Genomic DNA, 18,301 nt, shown 5'->3' on the forward strand with positions numbered 1-18,301 from the left:
TGTCTAAGAGGTGCTTTGGGGGTCCTAAGGGTGCTACGGGGATCCTGGGGGTGTGATGGGTGTCTCAAGGGTGTTATGGGGGGATCCCGGGGTGCTTTAGGGTCCTGGGGGTGCTTTGGGAGTCCCAGGGGTGCTCTTTAGGGGTCCCATGGGGGGGTCCCAGGGGTGCTACAGGGGTCCTGGGAGTGCTATGGTGGTCCCAGGGGTGCTATGGGGGTCTTAAAGGTGCTCTGGAGGTCCCAGAGGTGCTTTGAGGCTCCCATGGGGCATCCCGGGGGTGTTTTGGGGGTCATGGGGGTGCTATGGGGGTCCTGGGGGTACTACAGGGGTCCTAAGGGTGTTATGGGGGTCCCAGGGGTGCTTTGAGGGTCCCATGGGGGGGTTCCAAGGGTGTTTTGGAGATCCTGGGGTGCTATGGGGGTCCCAGGGGTGTTATGGGGAGTCCCGGGGGTGCTTCCCCGCCCCAGCCCAGGGGTGCCACACAAATCCTGCATGCCACCAGCCCAGTACCCATGTACCTGTGCATGCATGCACTCCTGCACACGTGCACCCATGCACCCATGCTTCTGTGCACCCTGGCACCCATGCACCTGTGCACTCATGCATCTCTGCGTTCATGCGCTCCTGCACCCATGCACCTGTGCACCCGTGCTTCTGTGCACCCATGCAGCCATACACCCGTGCTTCTGTGCACCCGTGTACCCATGCAGCCTGCAGATCACACAGGCAGGCGCCAACACCTGGAGCAAGGGCAGACCCGGGTGGGGGGCACAGTTTGCAGGATGCGTCCCCATCCCCTCCAGCTCCTCTCCCACTCGGCTCATCCCCGGCTTGCTGAGCCGGGAGTCCATCACTGCAGCCACAGGCCTAGCCAGCTGAACCCAGCCTCGCACCACCCCCTGTCCCACGGGATTTTGTGCTGAGTCTCCTGAATTCCTGGAATTCCCTTGGGGTGGTGGTGGGGGGAACCCAGGACAAGGGACCCCCTTGTCCCCCCAGCGTGTGGGTGGGTGCCAGCGGGAAGTTCGGGGTGCGATGCCAAAGCAGGGTGTCTCTGGCGCAAAGCTGGTGACCTTTGCTGAGTCGGCGTGGGATGGAGAACCTGGATGCCTGGGTTCTCTTTTAGGGGGGGCCCGGATGCCTGGGTCCCCCCATTCTGGTTGGGGGGGGACGACACAACTACTTCCTAGCGGAGCGCTGGAGCAGGAAAGAGCTAGGAGGCGAGGGGGTCTTGGTGGATCCCAGCGAAGAGGTTTTGGGGTGCAGGGGGGGAAGGGGGGCCCCCCACCCTAGGGCTACCTGCACTCTGCCTGTGGGTGTGGGGCAGGGGAGGAGGGGTGGGGGAAGGAGGGAGGTGGGGGGCTGCTGTGGGGGGGTTGGGGGCTGCAATGGAAACGTTGGGGGTTTGCAATACGGGGTTGGGGGCTGCAATGGGGGGAGACGGGGGTCTGCAATGGGGAGTTTGGGGGCTGCAACGGAGTGTTGGGGTCTGTGCTCCCCATTTGCAGGAGCCTGGGGTGCCGGAGCACCCCAGCCCCTGCCTCTGCCTGTGTCCCCCGGGGACCCCAGTGACACCCCCTGGAGGAGGGGCCCCCCCATCCCCCCCATGGAGGTGAGGGCCACAGTGGGCGGTGGGGCATGGCATGGGGCAGGGGGGAAGGGCCAGACCCCACCCCCACCGTCCCTCTGCTCCATAGGAGGACGCAGAGCTGGTGGAGCTGGAGACAGCACCCGAGGCTGGGGTGACGGGCGTCACCGTGGCCTGTGACCGCCACGGCCTCTACATCACCAAGGCGCCCAAATCCCTGCGCATCCACCAAGGTGGGGAATCCCTGAAACCCACCCGGATTTGAGGTGGGGATGGCACTCAGGGTGACAGCCCCTATGGCCCCTATAGGTGACCGGCTCCTCAGCGCCAGGGTTTTCTTCGAGGGGTCCCCCCCTGAGGACGTCGTGCGGGTGCTGGAGGGTGCCAGGTCCTGCAAGGTCTCGCTCTGCCTCCAGCGTCAGGTGCCCGGAACCCGCGTCCTCCTTGGCGGCACCAGCACCAGCAGCGAGGGACACCAGGGGAAGGTGGCCAGGCTGGTAGGTCCCTATGGATGCAGGACAGGGATGCGGGATGCTGGGGGGGCCCTATGGATGCAGCAGGAGGGATGCAGGATGCTCGGGGGGGCCCTATGGATGCAGGACAGGGATGCGGGATGCTGGGGGGGCCCTATGGATGCAGGTCCAGGAATGCAGGATGCTCGGGGGGGTCCTATGGATGCAGGACAGGGATGCGGGATGCTGGGGGGGCCCTATGGATGCAGCAGGAGGGATGCAGGATGGTCAGGGAGTCCTTGTGGATGCAGGACAGAGATGTGGGATGCTGGGGGGGCCCTATGAATGCAGCAGGAGGGATGCAGGATGCTTGGGGGGCCCTATGGATGCAGGACAGGGATGCGAGATGCTGGGGGGGGCCTATGGGTGCAGGACAGGGATGTGGAATGGTTGGGGGTGCCCTATGGATGCAGTGGGAGGAATGCAGGATGCTCGGGGGGGTCCTATGGATGCAGGACAGGGATGCGGGATGCTGGGGGGGCCCTATGGATGCAGGTCCAGGAATGCAGGATGCTCGGGGGGGTCCTATGGATGCAGGACCAGGGATGCGGGATGCTCAGGGGGCCCCTATGGATGCAGCACCACGGATGCAGGATGCTCGGGGCTCCCTATGGATGTACACCGGGTGCGGTTGGTGCCAGGTCCCATCTCCCTCACACCCAGAGCATCCCGATCCTGACACCCTCCAAGAAGCCGCTGCCAGCACCTGCCACAGTGAGCACGGCACCTGCCAGCGCTGTGGCCGTGGAGTTTGCCCTTCCCAAGCTCCCCAAGCTGGTGAAGAGCCAGAGCACTGCCAAACCGGCACCAACACCCACATCCACCTCAGTGCTGCCAGCAGCAGAGCCCAAGCGGCCGCGTGCAACGCCATCCCGGTTAACGGTGAAGGAAGCAGCGGCTGGCAAAACACCAGTGATGGAGGAGCCACCAGTGAAACCGGAGGTTCCTGCCATTGCTGCCAAGGTGCCGGCAGGTACCAGCGCCCGGTTACCGGCCGTGGAGGTGGCAGCACCCAAAGTCACCGTGGGGCTGAGCCTCGCTGGCGCAGCACTGCCAGCCACCCCTCAAGCCAAGGAGCCTGCATTACGGCTGCCGCGGTTGGAGGTGGCCGTGCCAGCATTGCCGCTGCCGGCAGTGATGCCGGAGCCCAGCACAACCATAAATCAACCCCAAATCAAGCTGGGGGAGGGAGACACCCCTGGAAGCAGCCGTAAGGGTGGGGGGAGCCCAGTGCCGAAAATCAAGCTGCCGAATTTCGGCACAGCTCCAGTAGAGGATGAGGAGGGATACGCCAGCACACGACGGGGGTTTGCCGGCATCCGTGTCCCCTCCATCGCCATTGCCGTCCCCAGTGCTGCTGTGGAGCTGGTCCCTGAGCTCGGCATGCCCAAATCAGAGCCGGCCATCGCTGGTGGGCAACCACAGTTGGAGGTGAAGCTGCCGGTGCGGCGGTTGGAGTCGCCACCGGCAGCACCGTCTCAGTTGACCTTCCCGGCAACGGTGGTGCCGTCCATTGATATCACTGTGCCGCGTGTTGGTGTGGGTTTGGCATTGCCAGCAGGTGCCAGTGCTGCAGCGGTGCCAGATGAGGGGGATGCCGCAGTGATGCCGGACGTGGCAGCTAGGTTTGCCAAAGGGCTCCGAAAGCTCAGCCTGGAGCTGGAGCCCACAGCTCCACTGCCAGCAGTGGAAATCACCACCCCGGCACGGCTCACTGGGGACGTGCCGGCAACTGGCGCCAAACCCAAACCCCCCAAATTCACCCTGCCGCGGTTCGGGTTGTCCCTCACAAAGGGGGAGGGACAAATGGGGGCTGATGGCAACAGGTATCCCCTGGCATCCCAGGGCACAGCCGCACCAGCACCGCCCAGCATCGCCATCACCGGTCCCACAGTGGCGTTAGACCTGGCTTTGGGGACGGTTGGTGCCACCGGTGCCGGGGTCAAGCTGAAGGTCCCCAAATTATCCCTGGCACCTTTCGGTGTCAAGGATAGGGACAAGGGTGCTGGCAGTGAGGAGGGTTCCCAGGATGCTGGTGCACTGATGAAGCTGCCACGGTTGGGAATCAGGGGGTCAGGGGGGCATGATGGGAAGTCAGCAGAACCAGGGTTCCCTGGGACCCCCCGGCTTTGGGTACCACAGGTGGGCATCACCCTGCCAGCAACAGGCAGCCGACGCGTGCTGTCGTTGCCTAAACTCCCTGCTGGACCAGAGCTGGGTGGGGGGGTGAAGTTGCCAAAATTTGGGGGATCCAGCCCTGATATCCGCATCCGGGCAGACCCCAAAATGATGAGACATGGGGGAAGCGCCGAGAGCTTGAGCTTTGGCATGGCAGGAAGGAAGATGCTGGAGTCTCCCAGCACGATCCGGTTGAAGCTGAAAACCAAGGGGGCAACGGGTGATGGGGAGGTGCAACCATTGACCCCCCGGTTCACCATCCCCACTGTGGGTTTCACTATGCCAGTAAAACAACGGGAGGATCCAGTAAGCCAGAAGATACCGAAACCCACCAGCATGACAGCGTTGAAGGTGCCGGTGTTGGAGTTGGCACCACCAGGGATGGATGGGATGGAGGAGACCACCAGGAAGGATATGGCACCGGGACGCCAGTCTAGGGTCAAACTGCCAAAATTCGGTGCAGGTTTTGCTGGGAGCGGGTTGGAAGGTGAGGGGAGGATGAGGATGGGCGGCGTGAAGAAGGCAGTGTTGGTGTTGGTGAAGCCAAAAGAGAAAAGAGAAGACAACCGTGTGGTGGACTCCCATCCCCACATCAACGGGGAAGCGGCAGGCAAGGCCCGGCGACGGCGGTGGGTGCCCAAGGTGGGTTTCTCCCCGGGGGGGTCCCCGCCAGAGCCTCCCATCACCCAACCCAAGGAGGGGAAGATGCGGTTACCCAACGTTGAGCTCTCCCCCGGGGACCCTGAATTCAACCAGCGGCCGGTGATGATGGAAGTCACTCCACGCTTCAATTTGGGGGGTGTCAGGGGTGAGGGGACCCCTAAATTTCATCTGCCTAAGCTGGCGCTGAGTCCCCAACCCTGCGGTGAGCGGTGAAACCCCCCCACTGAGCACGGGGGTCTTTTGGGGACCCCCTGAAATGGTGATGGGGTGGTGGAGCACCACTTGCTCCCCCAGACACTCTTTAACCCCCTTGCCCCCAAAAGAATTCCTAATCCGGCTTTTTTCAGGGGGTGTTTGAAGCTTTTTTGACCATTTTCCAGGTGTTAATATTAACCAGGGAGGGCAGGGGACAGCGGCATGAAACCCCCCAGCCCCTTGCTCTTGGCTCAGGCAGAATAAATGTTAACCCCAAAAAAAGCTCTGAGTGTGTCTATGGGCTCTGGGGATGGGTTTTGGGGGACCAGGGATGGGTTTTTGGGGACGGGGATGGGTTTGGGGGACCAGGTATGGGTTTTAGGGGACCAGGGATGAGTTTCAGGGGGCTAGGCCTGGGTTTTGGGGGGCTGGGTATGGGTTTCAGAGGATCAGGGATGGGTTTTGGGGAGCTGGGGCTGGGTTTTGGGGGACCAGGGCTGGGGTTTGGGGGTCTGGGAATGGATTTTGAGGGACCAGGGCTGGGTTTTGGGAGCTGGGATGGGTTTTGGGGGACCAGGGCTGGTTTTCAGGGGGTTCCTCCACGCAGGCTACAGTCCAGTGTGCAGGGGAGTGGTTGCTCCTCATGGCAACATCAACAACAGAAGGTGTCGTCACAGCAATGCCGGAACCCCAGTGCCGTTGGGGGCCAGGTTGAGGTGGTTGTGTGTCCCAAGCCCCTGTTGGGTGCTGAGTGGGGGGGTCCCAAGCCCCTGGCGAGGAGCCGACCCACCATGGGGACATTGGTGGTGGGTGCTGAGCACTATGACATGGTGGCCACAGTGGGGAAGGGGACCTTCGGGGAGGTGACCCAGGGCTGGCGGAGGAGCACAGGGGAGATGGTGGCCATCAAGATCCTGAAGAACGAAGGCCACCATGGCCGGGTGGCGAAGAATGAGCTGAGGCTGCTGCAGGCCTTGCGGGAGGTGGACACAGAGGAGTCACACGTTGTCCGTTTCCTCGAGTCTTTCGATGATGGTGCCTGTACCTACCTGGTCTTCGAGCTGCTGGAGCAAAACCTCTTTGACTTCCAAAAGCAGAATGACTTCTTGCCGTTGCCTGTCCGGCACATCCGTACCATCACAGCGCAGGTGCTGGCGGCGTTGGTCAAGCTGAAGGAGCTCTCCATCATCCATGCTGACCTCAAGCCAGAGAACATCATGCTGGTGGACCACGCGCGCTATCCTTTCCGCATCAAGCTCATCGACTTTGGCTCGGCCAGCATCTTCACCGAGGTTCGCCATATTAAGGAACCCTACATCCAATCCCGCTTCTACCGGGCACCGGAGATCTTGTTGGGGTTGCCCTTCTGTGAGAAGGTGGACATCTGGTCTTTGGGTTGCGTGGTGGCCGAGCTTCACTTGGGTTGGCCACTCTACCCCGGCGTCAACGAGTATGACCAGGTCCGCTACATCTGCTCCACCTTGGGGCTACCACGGGGTGAGTTGCTCTGCGCCGCCCAGAAGACATGGTCCTTCTTCCGACGGGTGCCACATCCCACCAGTTCCTGGCAGCTCAAACCACCAGGTGAGGAGATGGCGAAGCCAACGGAGAGGAGGAAGTATGTCTTCTCCTCGCTGGATCAGTTGGCGGCAGTGAACATCCGCCAGATGTCTTATCCCAGCCGGGAGGCGCTGGCTGAGCGCTGTGACCTGCACGGGATGGTGGACCTGGTCAAAAGGATGCTCACCTGGGACTCGCATGAGAGGATCGTGCCCAGTGCCGCCCTCAAGCATCCCTTCATCTCCTTGCAGCAGGTGAAGTCCAGCTTCAAGGCCACCCGGTACTACCAGCTCTGCCAAGAGGACTTGAGGGCATCCCGTAAGGATGCCAGTGCAGTTGAGATCTTCCCTGACATGGAGGAAGGTGCCTTCATCCCCGCTGGCCAGTGCAGCATCCAGAAGGCCATTGCCCAGATGGATGGGCTCAGCCTGGCCGAGCCAGTTGGGGACACTGGTCACAAGAGCCAGCAGGACATCTGCCAAGCCCCCATCCCCACCCACTATGGCACCCAGCACCGCCAGCATCACTGGTGTCCCAAGACGGAGCCCACTGCCAGAAACTTGATCCTGCTGGGCTCCCCTGGCGGACAGGAGCAGCACGGCCACCACGATGGCAGCATGGTCTGTGGTGGTGTCATGGAGCAGAACCTGCCTGGAAGACCGTACACCTCGCCCCACGCCAAGGTATGGCCACAGGGTGGGGGGCTCACGCAGGGACCAGGGGCTCCTGGGCATGGGTACTTTGGGACACTGGCTGCTTGGGGTCCCTTGGGTGCTTTGTGTCCCCCCGTTGCTTCGGGTCCCTGGATGCTCGGGGTCCCTGGTGCCCCATGTTCCCTGGTGCCCCACATCATGGGTGCTCAGGGTCCCTCGTGCCCCATGTCATGGGTGCTGGGGGGCCCTGGGTGCTCAGGGTCCCTGGCTGCCCCAGGTCCCCACCAAGGGGTGGGGAGCCCACCGATGGGTGCCGCTCACCCCCTCCTCATGCTTCTTCCCCCCCCGCAGAGAGCTCCGGTGACACGGCACGACCCCAAGCCCCCCTGTCGCATCCCTGTCCCCAAGGATGGGCTCCAGGGGCCAGGCTGGGACCCCCCCGCTGTACCTGGCACGCTCTTCCCGGCACAGAGCCGGCAACACCCACTGCACCACTGAGCCACCACGACAACCCTGGCAAACACCCTGGCAGCCGAGAGCTCACCAAAGACCTTCGTCTTCCTCACCTTCGGTCACCCTGACCGGCAAAACCCGGCTCCATGCCGGTAGAGAATGTAGCCAGGGATGCACCTGGATGTACTGTGCTGGATGCTACCGGCACTGGTTCTTGCAGTGATCCCCCAATAAATGGTTTGCCGATGGCTGAGCATTTAATCTGACTCTTTGCTGGGATGGGTTTGGCACTGCCAAGACTCGAGGGGCGTCCCAGCTTCCCTCCTGGTGCTGGCACAGCATTCGGCAAAGGCCCAGCGCTCTCCATCACTGAGGCGTGGAGGACCCCCACCTCAATAACAGCAATGCAAAGTCCAGAAAAACTCATTTTTTCTGTTTTTTTTCCCCAAATTGGAGGAGGGCGGCCAGATACGGCACAGCCAGAACCCGTGGTTCACCGGTGGTCCATTCCCCGGCGCCTAGTGGGAGCCGCAGAGGCTCTCCCACCGCTCGGCATCGCCGATGTCGGCACTGTACTGGGAGTTCCAATCCCGCTCAAAAACCGCCTGCAGCTGCTCCCGGATGGTGCTGGTGCCAGCAGCAGCAGTGCCAGCGGCAGTGCCGGCACCAGTTCGGCTCACCGTCTGGTTCACCACCAGCGCCGATCCTGCCGTCCGCACGAAGTAGTCACCAGACCAGTTGGATGTCCCTGCAAGGAGATTGGGGGGGACCCCAAACACCGCCCCCAAGCCACCGTCACCAGCAGCCGGTGGTGACTCACATGGTGGCACCACCACTCACGCCATGCTTACCGATATACGCTGCCATCTCCGTAACCATGTACTTGTTGTGGTTCACCCGGGCGTAGGGGATCTCAGCTTGCGCCGCAGTCGCCGGCACCATAAAAAGCCGCTACAGGGAGCAAGGAGACTGTCACCCACTGAAACATCGCCCGCCAGCACGCTGTGGTCGTGCCATGATACTCACCACCTCCACGCTGTAGTGGGTCTGATTATCGGCAATGGCGGCAAGGGATTTGAGGAAGGGGAACATGGTCACTTTGCTGTGCCGCCAACAACCCACCAACAACCGAACCTTGACCCGGCGTTCAAAGACGGCTTTCCGCAGCTGGTTATCGATCGCTGGCCAAAATCTGGGGAGAGAAAGCGTTTAGGCATCACTGGTGCCAGCAAGCCGGGGTTGGCACAGGACCATACAAACCTTTGGGGGTGGGAGAATTCGGTGGTGGGTAAGTAGCTCATCACCGCGATGTCCACAAAGTCCTCGGCAGCATCGATGACGTCGAGGAGGGCGCCAAGATCCTGGGTCCGACCGGCAGCACAGAGAGCCGGCGGGGAGCTCTGCCGGAATAATTAGAGATGGATCAAGCACTACCACAGCCAATCCTCAGCACCGGGAAAACCAACCACGGTGGATCAGGGACGTACTGAGAAGTAGACGGCAGCATCGGTGTCATTGAGCTTCAACTCCAATGGCGTCTCCATGTTGAAGGTGGTGGAATAATTTGCCGGCCATGGTACTGGGATGGAAGCACCAGGAACGCCAAGAGCCCAATAAGCTTCAAAAATTTTGCCTAAATCTTTGGCCAAGCAGCTGCAGTTGTAGACGGCGGCGCCGAGCTCCTTTACCTGTGGCAAGCGGCACGGTGGCACTGTCACATCACCGGACGGTGCCATCATCCCTCTCCAATGCCCTAAGTCCCATCTTATGGCATTGAGCGTCCCTTGATGGCGATGGGGATGAGGTGTTGGATTTGGGATAGCCCCAGCGCCGTTCGGCACAGGTTTGGCATCATCTGGTGGTATGATGGTGCTGCTGTGCTGCTCACCTGGGTCAAAGACCTCCAGTCCATGTTGGCGCTCCCAATGTAGAGGTGTGTGCCATCAACGAGCCAAAACTTGGTGTGCAGCACGCCGCCAGTGAGCCGCAGCATATCAACAGTGCGCACCGCAGCACCTGCGCAACCACAAGTTGGGCATCTCCCACTCAAAATTCCCTCAAAAACCCAATTTGGGGGTTTCTCCATCACTCACCACTCTGCTCCAGTGCTTGGAGATCATTCAGGGGCGATTTTGCTGATGGGTGGCTGACGGCAATTCGGACAGTGACACCGCGCTGGGATAATTGAAGAAGTTCCTCCAGGATTTGTTCACCCTGAATCAGCATGTGGTTTGAGGCCAAAAGAAGCAGAAATGATTAAAAATGATGGGAAGGTGAGAAAATGGCAGCTGGTGCCAGGTTCAAGCACCGGAATCGGAGCTCCGCTGCGTGTGCCGGATGCCGGCAGTGCGGACCTGGGCGGCGGAGGGTTCGTGTGTCCGTGTGTCCTCGTTGGTCATGGTCCAGTAGAAGGAGGCGATGTCCAGGCTGCAGGTGACAGTCCCCAAGAGGTTCATCCATGCGGAGAAGGTGGATGGATTCGGCACAGAACCATCACTGAAGGTCATTCCCTCGGGGATGCTCTCCACCAGGACGATCCTATGGCAGAAATTCAGCAGCGCTGGCACCGGTGAGATTGCAGCACCAGGATGCCGAGGGTCTCGGTGGAGGGTCACCCCCGTAAGCTCGTCTTACCGGCACGCGTCACTGCAGGATCCAGCATCACTGCCAGCATTACCACTGGCATCACCATGGAGGGCTGAGCTCAGGCAGAGATTGAAGAAGAGGAGGAAGATGAGGATGAAGAGGGTGAGGATGGCGGAGAGCAACGTGCCGCGGGAGCACTGGGATGGAGAAGGGGCAACAGTGCCCCAAAAGTAAAGAATAAATTAATTTATGGGGTTTAAAGCCACCCCCAACACCGGTGGGATCCAGCAAGGGATGGTACCGAATCCAGCCGGCGCCGAAGCTGGCCCCCGTAGACCAGGGGAGTTACCTTCAGTGGGAAGCGCGTGGGCTGCGTGCCACAGTCCTTCAGTGGGTCCAGCTGTGATGGGGGGCAGAGAATTGGGGTGGGAGGGACCACCCCGGCGAGAGTAAAACCCACCCCAAAATGACCAGGGTCCCCAGGCAAAAGTGCCCCCCCCCCCCCCCCATATTGCCAGGGGTCCCCATGGGATGCAGGGTCTGGGTGGAAATGGGGGGCATGGGGTGCCCAGGTTTGGGGTTGTAGGGTGCTAGGGCAGGGCAGGGGCCTATGGGGCACCCCAATTTGGGATTTTAGGGTGCCAGGATGGGGCAGAGAGCTATGGGGTGCCCCAGTTTAGGGTTGTAGGGTGCCAGGACAGGGCAGGGGGCTCCACGACCCCAGTTTGGGGTGTCAGGGTGCCACCAGCACCATACCTGCTTGTAGGTGCTGTCGGGCTTCATCCCGGCGTGACGCTGGAACAGAACAAACCGGATTTCTCCCAACATGTCCGGACAGGTAAGACCCCCCCGGGGTGCAGCACAGCTGGGATTTTCGGGGTATGGATAAGGGGAGAGACCCCCAAAAACCCGGGCGGGGCAGAGGCTTTCCAAGCTGACTCACGGGATCAGGGAGCTCACGTGCCCTGACCCGTTTGGGGCGGGGAGGGGAAGTGCCTGGTCCTCCCCCCCCCCCCCCCCCGCTCCGGGGCTGATTCCCCCCTGGGAATAGGGTTGGGCACCCGAATTTTCGGGTACAGACCCCACACACACCCCTGCTGGGACCCCTCTCCTGTGCCTCGGGGACCGCACAAAAAGGGGGTGCTCGGCCCCAGGGATCAGCCCTCCCCAAACCCTGCCCTGTTTTGGGGGAGGGGGTTAGGGGCAGGGGGCGGGGATTAAGCTCGGTCTGGTGTCACCCCCCTGGCTCAGCTGAATTTGGGGGGGTCAGGGCTGTGTGTCAGGGTTAGGATGACTTTTAGGGACGGGTTTAGGGCCACGGTCAGTGTCAGGGCGATGTTTAGGGGTTGTTTAGGGCCAGGGACATACTTAGGGCCAGGGATATTTTAGGACTGAGTTTAGGGCCAGGGCTCAGCTTAGGGCCAGGTTTAGGGACAGGGCCAGGCTTAGGGCCGGGTTTAAGGCCAGAGACATATTTAGGGCCAAGTTAAATGACCAGGGACATATTTTAGCACCAGGGATGTATTTAGGGCTGGGTTTAGGGCCAGGGCCGAGTTTGGGACCAGGTTTAAGACCAAGGACATATTTAGGGCCGGGTGTGGGGCCAGGTTTGGGCCAGGGCCGGGTGTGGGGCCAGGTTTGGGCCAGGGCCCCGCTCAAGGCCGCAGCTCCCGGGGGTGCCCGGTGCCCCCCGCCTCACCCGTACCGGAGACACCGGCGTCCGCGGGGGCGGCTGTTCCCGGGGCCGCCCGCGGGGGGGCGCACTCGGTCCTCCAGGGCTCTATGGTCGCCCCTCCCTCTTCCCCCTCCCGCGCCGCTGCTGCCTGGAGCGGCCCCCGCCCCGGCGCGCGCGACTGGCGCCGCGCTGGGACGGCCGGCGAGGTCACTTCCGGCGCTCCGTGACCGGTGTTTCCGGTGGGGCCCGGCCCGGCGGCGGCGACGACGACGGCGGCGGGATGGGGCGCGGCGGGAGCGGAGAGGTGGGGGGACAAGGAGGGTGTGTGGGGCAGGAGGGTCTGTGAGGCAGGAGGAGGGGGCAAGGAGGGGGTAAGGAGGGGTGTGGGGCCGGAGGAGGGGCAGGAGGGAAGGGTAGGGGGTGTGGGGCAGGAGGGTCTGTGGGGCAAGAGGAGGGAGCAGGAGGGAAGGGGAGGGGGTGTGGGGCAGGAGGAGGGGGCAGGAGGGAAGGGTAGGGCAGGGCGTGTGGGGCAGGAGGGTCTGTGAGGCAGGAGGAGGGGGCAAGGAGGGGCTGTGGGGCAGGAGGAGGGGGCAGGAGGGAAAGGTAGGGGGTGTGGGGCAGGAGGGTCTGTGGGGCAGGAGGAGGGAGCAGGGAGGGGGTGTGGGGCAGGAGGAGGGGGCAGGAGGGAAGGAGAGGGGGTGTGGGGCAGGAGGAGGGGGCAGGAGGGTCTGTGGGGCAGGAGGAGGGGGCAGGAGGGAAGGGGAGGGGGTGGGGGGCAGGAGGGTCTGTGGGGCAGGAGGAGGGGGCAGGGAGGGGGTGTGGGGCAGGAGGAGGGGGCAGGGGGGCAGCAGCAGCCCCGTGCCTGCCCGCGGGCCGTCAGAGGGGCCACGCGGCCGTTCTCTCACCCGGCAGCCTGCTCCCAGCACTGCCGCCTAGCCCCACACCAGCATCCTCCGGCTCCTCCACCATGGTGTCCGTCACGATGGGTAAGGGACATTTTCCTCCCTGTGAGTGCACCCCGCTGCCCTCCCCTCCCCACCACCACCCAAAATCACCCAAAATTGCTCTAAAACCCCTCAAATTGTGTATTTTCATCCGGAAGACCATCCCCACCCCCCCTCCCCACTGCCATCCCAGGAACCGTTTTCCTCCCGATCCTGTTAATCACGCGACGACAGCTGTGAACGCCTGGAATGAGCCTCTCAGCCGGCGCCTGCTGAAACCTAGGCAACCGCCCCACCCCTTTTTCCATATCCACTTAAGTTTTCCTTTTCCGCGGCTTTTTTTCAGCGACATCCGAATGGATTCAGTTTTTCAAGGAAGCCGGGATCCCCCCAGGCCCCGCCGTCAACTACGCCGTCATGTTTGTGGATAACAGGTGAGGTCAGCAATGACGTGGCGCCTTTTCATCGCATCATGGGAGGAAAATAGCACCAAAAGGTCCCCCTGGTGATGGGGAAGGAAAGAATTAACCGATTATCCCACTCCTTAATTAGTTATGTTAGTTGTTATTCTGCGCTGAGCTTCTTTTTCATTATCAGTGCTGTTTCTATGGGGGCGGTGGCATCTGAACCCAGGTTGGGGATATCATGGTGCACCTCGCTCAAGGCTTAATTAATCAGAGCTCGTAAAGAGGGGAGACCTCGTTAAGCCGGATCTTTCCTCACCTCAGGATCCAGAAGAACATGCTGCTGGATCTGAACAAGGAGATCATGAACGAGCTGGGCATCACAGTGGTGGGAGACATCATCGCCATCCTCAAACACGCCAAAATCGTGTACAGGCAGGTACGGTAACAGCGACGCCAGCACAGGTAAAGCCTCGCTGGCTCATTTAGCAGCAACGTTTTGCCTCAAGGCTCCTCGTTTGCCTCCAAAGAGCCTGAGGGAAAACCTCCTCCGTGTTTTTTTCCTTCAGGAGATGTGCAAGGCAGCCACCGAATCACTCTGCCCTGGCTCCCCCAACGTTCAAGCCGAGCTGCGCCGCAACGCCAACAGCGGTGAGTGCAGGCAGGAGGCTTCTGGGAGGTTAAATCCCCTCGCTTGATTAACAAGGTGAATTAATTATCTTGAAAATGAAGGGCTCAAATGATGGCTGCCTTCCCCACGATCCCAGGGAAGGACTGCTCTTTCATTTAGCCGACAAGACGGATGCTTGTTATGCTCACCAAAGCCCCTCGGGGTTTAAAACCTCTCCTTCACTGCGCCGTCCTCCCCTTCCAGCCGCCAGCCGGATGATTGCCAACAGCTTGAGCAGAGATTCGCCTCCCACCACCCCCGTCCGACAACGGCCCCACGCCTCCAAAATCTCCGTCACTGTCTCCAACAAACTGGCCACCGCGAAGGCAGGTAGGGAGGGCGACGAATCCCCGCAGAAACCATGCAAAAAGTTGCTTTTTCCTTTCTATTCCCATTAAACTACCCCCCTCGCGTCAAATTTTAACAGCCGCTTTGGATCTGGGTACGGGTTTTTTGAGCTAATCACACAAGACCCTTGTCTTTGAAATGAAGAGACGTGGATTTGAGGGGTGGACCCCTTGGTGGGTAAGGAATTGGCCAGATGGTCACTCTCCAGCTTGATGACTGGGTGGAGACCGGTGACAAGCGGGGTCCCTCAGGGGTCCGTACTGGGCCCAGTATGATTTAACGTCTTTGTCGGGGACACGGACAGTGGGGTCAAGTGCACCCACAGCCAGTTTGGAGGTGAACCCAAGCGGAGTAGGGGGGGTTGATGCTCCAGAGGGAAGGAATCCATCCAGAAGAACTGTGACAGCCTGGAGAGGGGGGGCCCATGCCAACCTCATGAAGGCCAAGCGCAAGGTCCTGCATGAGCGGGTCCAGAGGAGGTCACGACAGTGATCGAGGGGGCTGGAGCACCTCCCGTACAACAGGCTGAGAGAGCTGGGGTAGAGACAGGATGAGGGAGAATGGTGTTGAACTGGAAGAGGGGAGATTGCCATTAGAAATTCTTGATTGTGAGGTGGTGGGACATGGGAACAGGCTGCCCAGAGCAGCTGTGGATGCCCCTGCCCTGGGAGTGTTCAAGGCCAGGTTGGATGGGGCTGGGAGCAGCCTGGTCTAGTGGGAGGTGTGCCTGCCCACGGCAGGGGGTGGATGGTGTTTAAGGTCTTTTCCAGCCCAAACAATTCCATGATTTTGTGGTTGGGAGTAGCTAGAGACGGGGCAGGGTGTTTGCAGAGCCCCAGATGTTGGTGCCAAAGCAGCCGGTTTCAGAGCTCACTCGAGCCTGGGATTGTGCCCAAGCGCTCATAAAACCCTTCTGCCCCATAAGTCTTGGTGGAATGAGAGCTCTCAATTCGCTCTTCCTTTGCTCACCAGGTTTGTGCGACGCAGCAGATGAAAATCCAACAATCCCGGTAAAACGCCGCCGAGTGACAGCAGAAATGGAAGGGAAATACATCATCAACATGCCCAAGGGCACCACACCGAGGACAAAGAAAATCTTGGAGCAGCAAGCGGCCAAAGGTACCAGTGGAGGGGTTTGATCTTCATTTTCTCTTCCAGAAGCCCAGTTTAGTCCCAGTTTAGCCAGTCATTACAAATCCCGTGAGGATTTTCATATCCAGAGTGTTACTGGGTAGAAGTTGTGTTATTCCAAGGACATATTAACTCACCGTGAGCCGTAAAGGTTGCGCTCACTTCTATTTAAGCCTTAGGAAGAAGGGGACGGGTGGCCATTTGCACACTTTTATCGAGTCGATTTTATTTTGCTGGGTGCCCCGATGGTAGGACAGCACTGAAAGGCTGCAAGCCCTCGGCGCTGACCCAGCGTAGCTTCATTTTCCAGGGAAACCTCAAAAAACCCCATGTTTTCTTGAAAACCGCAGGTCTGCAGAGGACGTCCGTCTTCGACCGGCTGGGAGCCGAGGCAAAAGCAGACACAACCACAGGAGGGAAGGTGAGAGGATGCGGGTTTTTGGCTGTGGCTCCATTTAGCTGTCACTCTCAGCAGCTGTGCCAAACCCCACCAAGATCCCGACCTGAGGGTCCTCTCCCCGAAGATTATTTCGGGATTTGCAGCTGCCCGCTCGCCGTGGAGGGGCTGAAGGAACCTTGAAATAACTGGAAAATGATGGGGAAACACCGGGGAAAAGCAGGATGGAGCCACCAAAGGCAAGCGGATCCCCAATCCCTGGGTGATCCCCATCTGCGCTTCTATTTTGACCCTTTTAGTGGGGGAGACAGGAGGTTTTTTTCTCTCCTCTGGAGGCAAAAAGCTATTTGGGGAGACGGGAGATTTTTTTCTCTCCTCTGGAGGCAAAAACCTCAGCGTGGAAGTCTTGGGGTGTAAAACAAGCTGCAGACTCAGCCCCTCAAGAAAAATAAGAGGGAATATGATCTTATGGGTGATGTATAGACCTGTTTTATAGCCTGATGATTAATTTAATCGCTGCAGGCAGCATTTTGCATCATTACATCCCAAAATGCTTCACAGGCGAGGTCAGCATCCATCTTGCCTCTGTCATGGTGGCAGAATTCTAGGGGCGAAGGGGAGGGTAAATTGAGCACCCGAAATGGGGGTGCAGGTGCTGATGGGATTCCCCCCCTTGTCTCTCAGCCCACGGGGGTCTTCAGCAGACTGGGTGACACCTTGGGGACCGATGGGGACAGAGCCACCGAGAGCGATGATGACTGCTCTGTCCTCCAGTACGCCGGCGTCCTAAAAAAACTCGCCAAACCTCCCCGTAAGGAAAGCACTGAGCTGGGAGGGATCATCAAGGCAAAAGCCACCAGTTCGGAAGCCAAACCCGTCACCACCGCCATCCAGCGGCTCAGTCACAGGAACACCGCTGGTATCCGTATGGCGGTGAAACCGCAACCGGCAGCATCCAAAATCGGCGTCATCAGTATTGCCGCGGTGCCGGTCAAAGCCCAGGATGGCAACGTCACCAGCACGAAGGATAAAAGCGAACCCGAATTTCGGGTGACGATCAAAAGGACCTGGGGGTGCGGGAAGGTGAGCAGCACCAGCGAGACCCCCGGCGCTCAGATGGACAGCGCTGGCACCATTAGCGTCTTTAAACGACTGGGGAAGAAACCGGATTGATCCCACGGTGCTTCTTCCCGCACCGGATGGGTCATCCGGATGGTTTTCTGCTTGTCCCGGCCCCTCCCGATGGTTGTCCGCTGTCCGCCATCCCATTTATTCACCCTCAAGAACTGGCAGAGTCTCATCCTGCCTTCCTCCTCGCTAATCCCATGGGGAAGCAACACTAATCCCATGAGGAGATGCTTAATCCCATGGGGAAAGACTTAATCCCACAGGGAGACACTAATCCCATGGGAAAACAGTGGAGGGAAGAGGGGAAAAGCCCTTCCCGCTGCATTTCCTGCCTGCCCCTGCCCTCAAAGCCAGCAGGTTGCGAGGCCAAATCGTGGCTCTCCATCTCCTACCAGCACCAAACCCTCTTTTCCCCCCTGCCCCTATTTTTCCCTCTGCAGGTTCTTTCCTGTATTTAGGAATTCGGACCTGGAGAACTCCATACAGAGGGGTTTTTTCCCTATTTTTTCTGGGTTTTTTTCTCTGCAGGGTTTTTTTCCTGTATTTAGGAATTTGTACTAGAATGATTCCGTAAATAATCATTGCGGATCGGTGGCTTGATTCTTAATTTTTAAGGATTTCAGAGCAGCCTCCAAAAAAAAAGAAAAAACAAAACCCCAAAAGCTTCAAAAAAAACTCCTTGGGGGGCTGAAAAAATCCCAAAATTGCCTTAATTTAAGCGACACCTTCAATCTGCCACTTGCAGTTTTAGGCTCAAGCTCATCCCACTGTGAAACCTAAAATGGCCGCCGTGCGGTTTTACCAAAATTATTTATTTCCCCCAAAATTTGTTTCCCCCAGAGTTTATTTCCAGTGACATCACCGGGGGTGTCTTCACCCTGCGCCTGTCTGGCATTGCTGCAAACCCTGAAAATACACTTTTTCTTCCCAAACTAAAGACAATGGGGGCGGAGGCAGCTGCATGGGGAGTCAGGGTCATAACGGTGAGTCTTTTTAATAAGAAAAACCACTGATTTCTTTATTTTACCCTATTTTGAGAGGTTTCTTTGCGCTTCAGGCGTTGTTTGGTGTGTGAAAATGAGTGGTTTTTCCCAATTTTTTGCTTTCTATGTCACCCGCCAGCCCGCGGGGGAGCTTTTTGCAATAAAGTGTGGAAATGGCTCTGGTTGGTGTCGATTGAGCCCCCCCAGTCTGTGGCCAGGACCCCCCAAAACCA

At 59.6% G+C, this 18,301-nt stretch overlaps 4 protein-coding genes across 6 annotated transcripts; 3 read left to right on the forward strand and 1 right to left on the reverse strand.

The window, feature by feature from the left end:
- The first annotated feature begins 1,606 nt into the window (after positions 1-1,606).
- Positions 1,607-5,404, forward strand: PRX (periaxin). The gene is made up of 4 exons (XM_072848712.1): positions 1,607-1,612; positions 1,698-1,821; positions 1,898-2,085; positions 2,764-5,404. The coding sequence occupies exons 1-4, from the start codon at positions 1,607-1,609 to the stop codon at positions 5,152-5,154; spliced, it is 2,709 nt and encodes a 902-aa protein (XP_072704813.1). The 3' UTR covers positions 5,155-5,404.
- A 523-nt stretch (positions 5,405-5,927) lies between these two features.
- HIPK4 (homeodomain interacting protein kinase 4) lies at positions 5,928-7,847 on the forward strand. Its single transcript, XM_072848713.1, has 2 exons — positions 5,928-7,379; positions 7,701-7,847. The coding sequence occupies exons 1-2, from the start codon at positions 5,928-5,930 to the stop codon at positions 7,845-7,847; spliced, it is 1,599 nt and encodes a 532-aa protein (XP_072704814.1).
- A 216-nt stretch (positions 7,848-8,063) lies between these two features.
- Positions 8,064-13,332, reverse strand: PLD3 (phospholipase D family member 3). Of its 3 annotated transcripts, none has more exons than XM_072848837.1 (12): positions 13,205-13,332; positions 11,145-11,183; positions 10,738-10,788; positions 10,437-10,585; positions 10,157-10,340; positions 9,896-10,016; positions 9,691-9,818; positions 9,290-9,490; positions 9,063-9,202; positions 8,829-8,994; positions 8,654-8,753; positions 8,064-8,550 (listed from the first exon to the last, which is right to left on the reverse strand). In XM_072848837.1, exons 1-12 carry the CDS (start codon positions 13,313-13,315, stop codon positions 8,321-8,323), a joined length of 1,620 nt encoding a protein of 539 aa, XP_072704938.1. In that variant the 5' UTR covers positions 13,316-13,332; the 3' UTR covers positions 8,064-8,320. The 3 variants fall into 3 exon arrangements, with proteins under 3 accessions (XP_072704938.1, XP_072704941.1, XP_072704939.1); XM_072848840.1 differs by lacking the exon at positions 13,205-13,332 and adding an exon at positions 12,088-12,240 and having other exon boundaries at positions 8,067-8,550; XM_072848838.1 differs by lacking the exon at positions 13,205-13,332 and adding an exon at positions 12,094-12,237 and having other exon boundaries at positions 8,069-8,550.
- Positions 12,227-18,246, forward strand: C33H19orf47 (chromosome 33 C19orf47 homolog). The gene is made up of 9 exons (XM_072848841.1): positions 12,227-12,367; positions 12,976-13,049; positions 13,354-13,441; positions 13,736-13,850; positions 13,981-14,062; positions 14,286-14,411; positions 15,402-15,548; positions 15,911-15,981; positions 16,642-18,246. The coding sequence occupies exons 2-9, from the start codon at positions 13,031-13,033 to the stop codon at positions 17,128-17,130; spliced, it is 1,137 nt and encodes a 378-aa protein (XP_072704942.1). The 5' UTR covers positions 12,227-12,367; positions 12,976-13,030; the 3' UTR covers positions 17,131-18,246.
- Positions 18,247-18,301: the final 55 nt, after the last annotated feature.

The sequence above is a fragment of the Ciconia boyciana genome, chromosome 33 (genome assembly GCF_034638445.1).
Source record: "Ciconia boyciana chromosome 33, ASM3463844v1, whole genome shotgun sequence".
NCBI classification, from domain to species: domain Eukaryota; kingdom Metazoa; phylum Chordata; class Aves; order Ciconiiformes; family Ciconiidae; genus Ciconia; species Ciconia boyciana.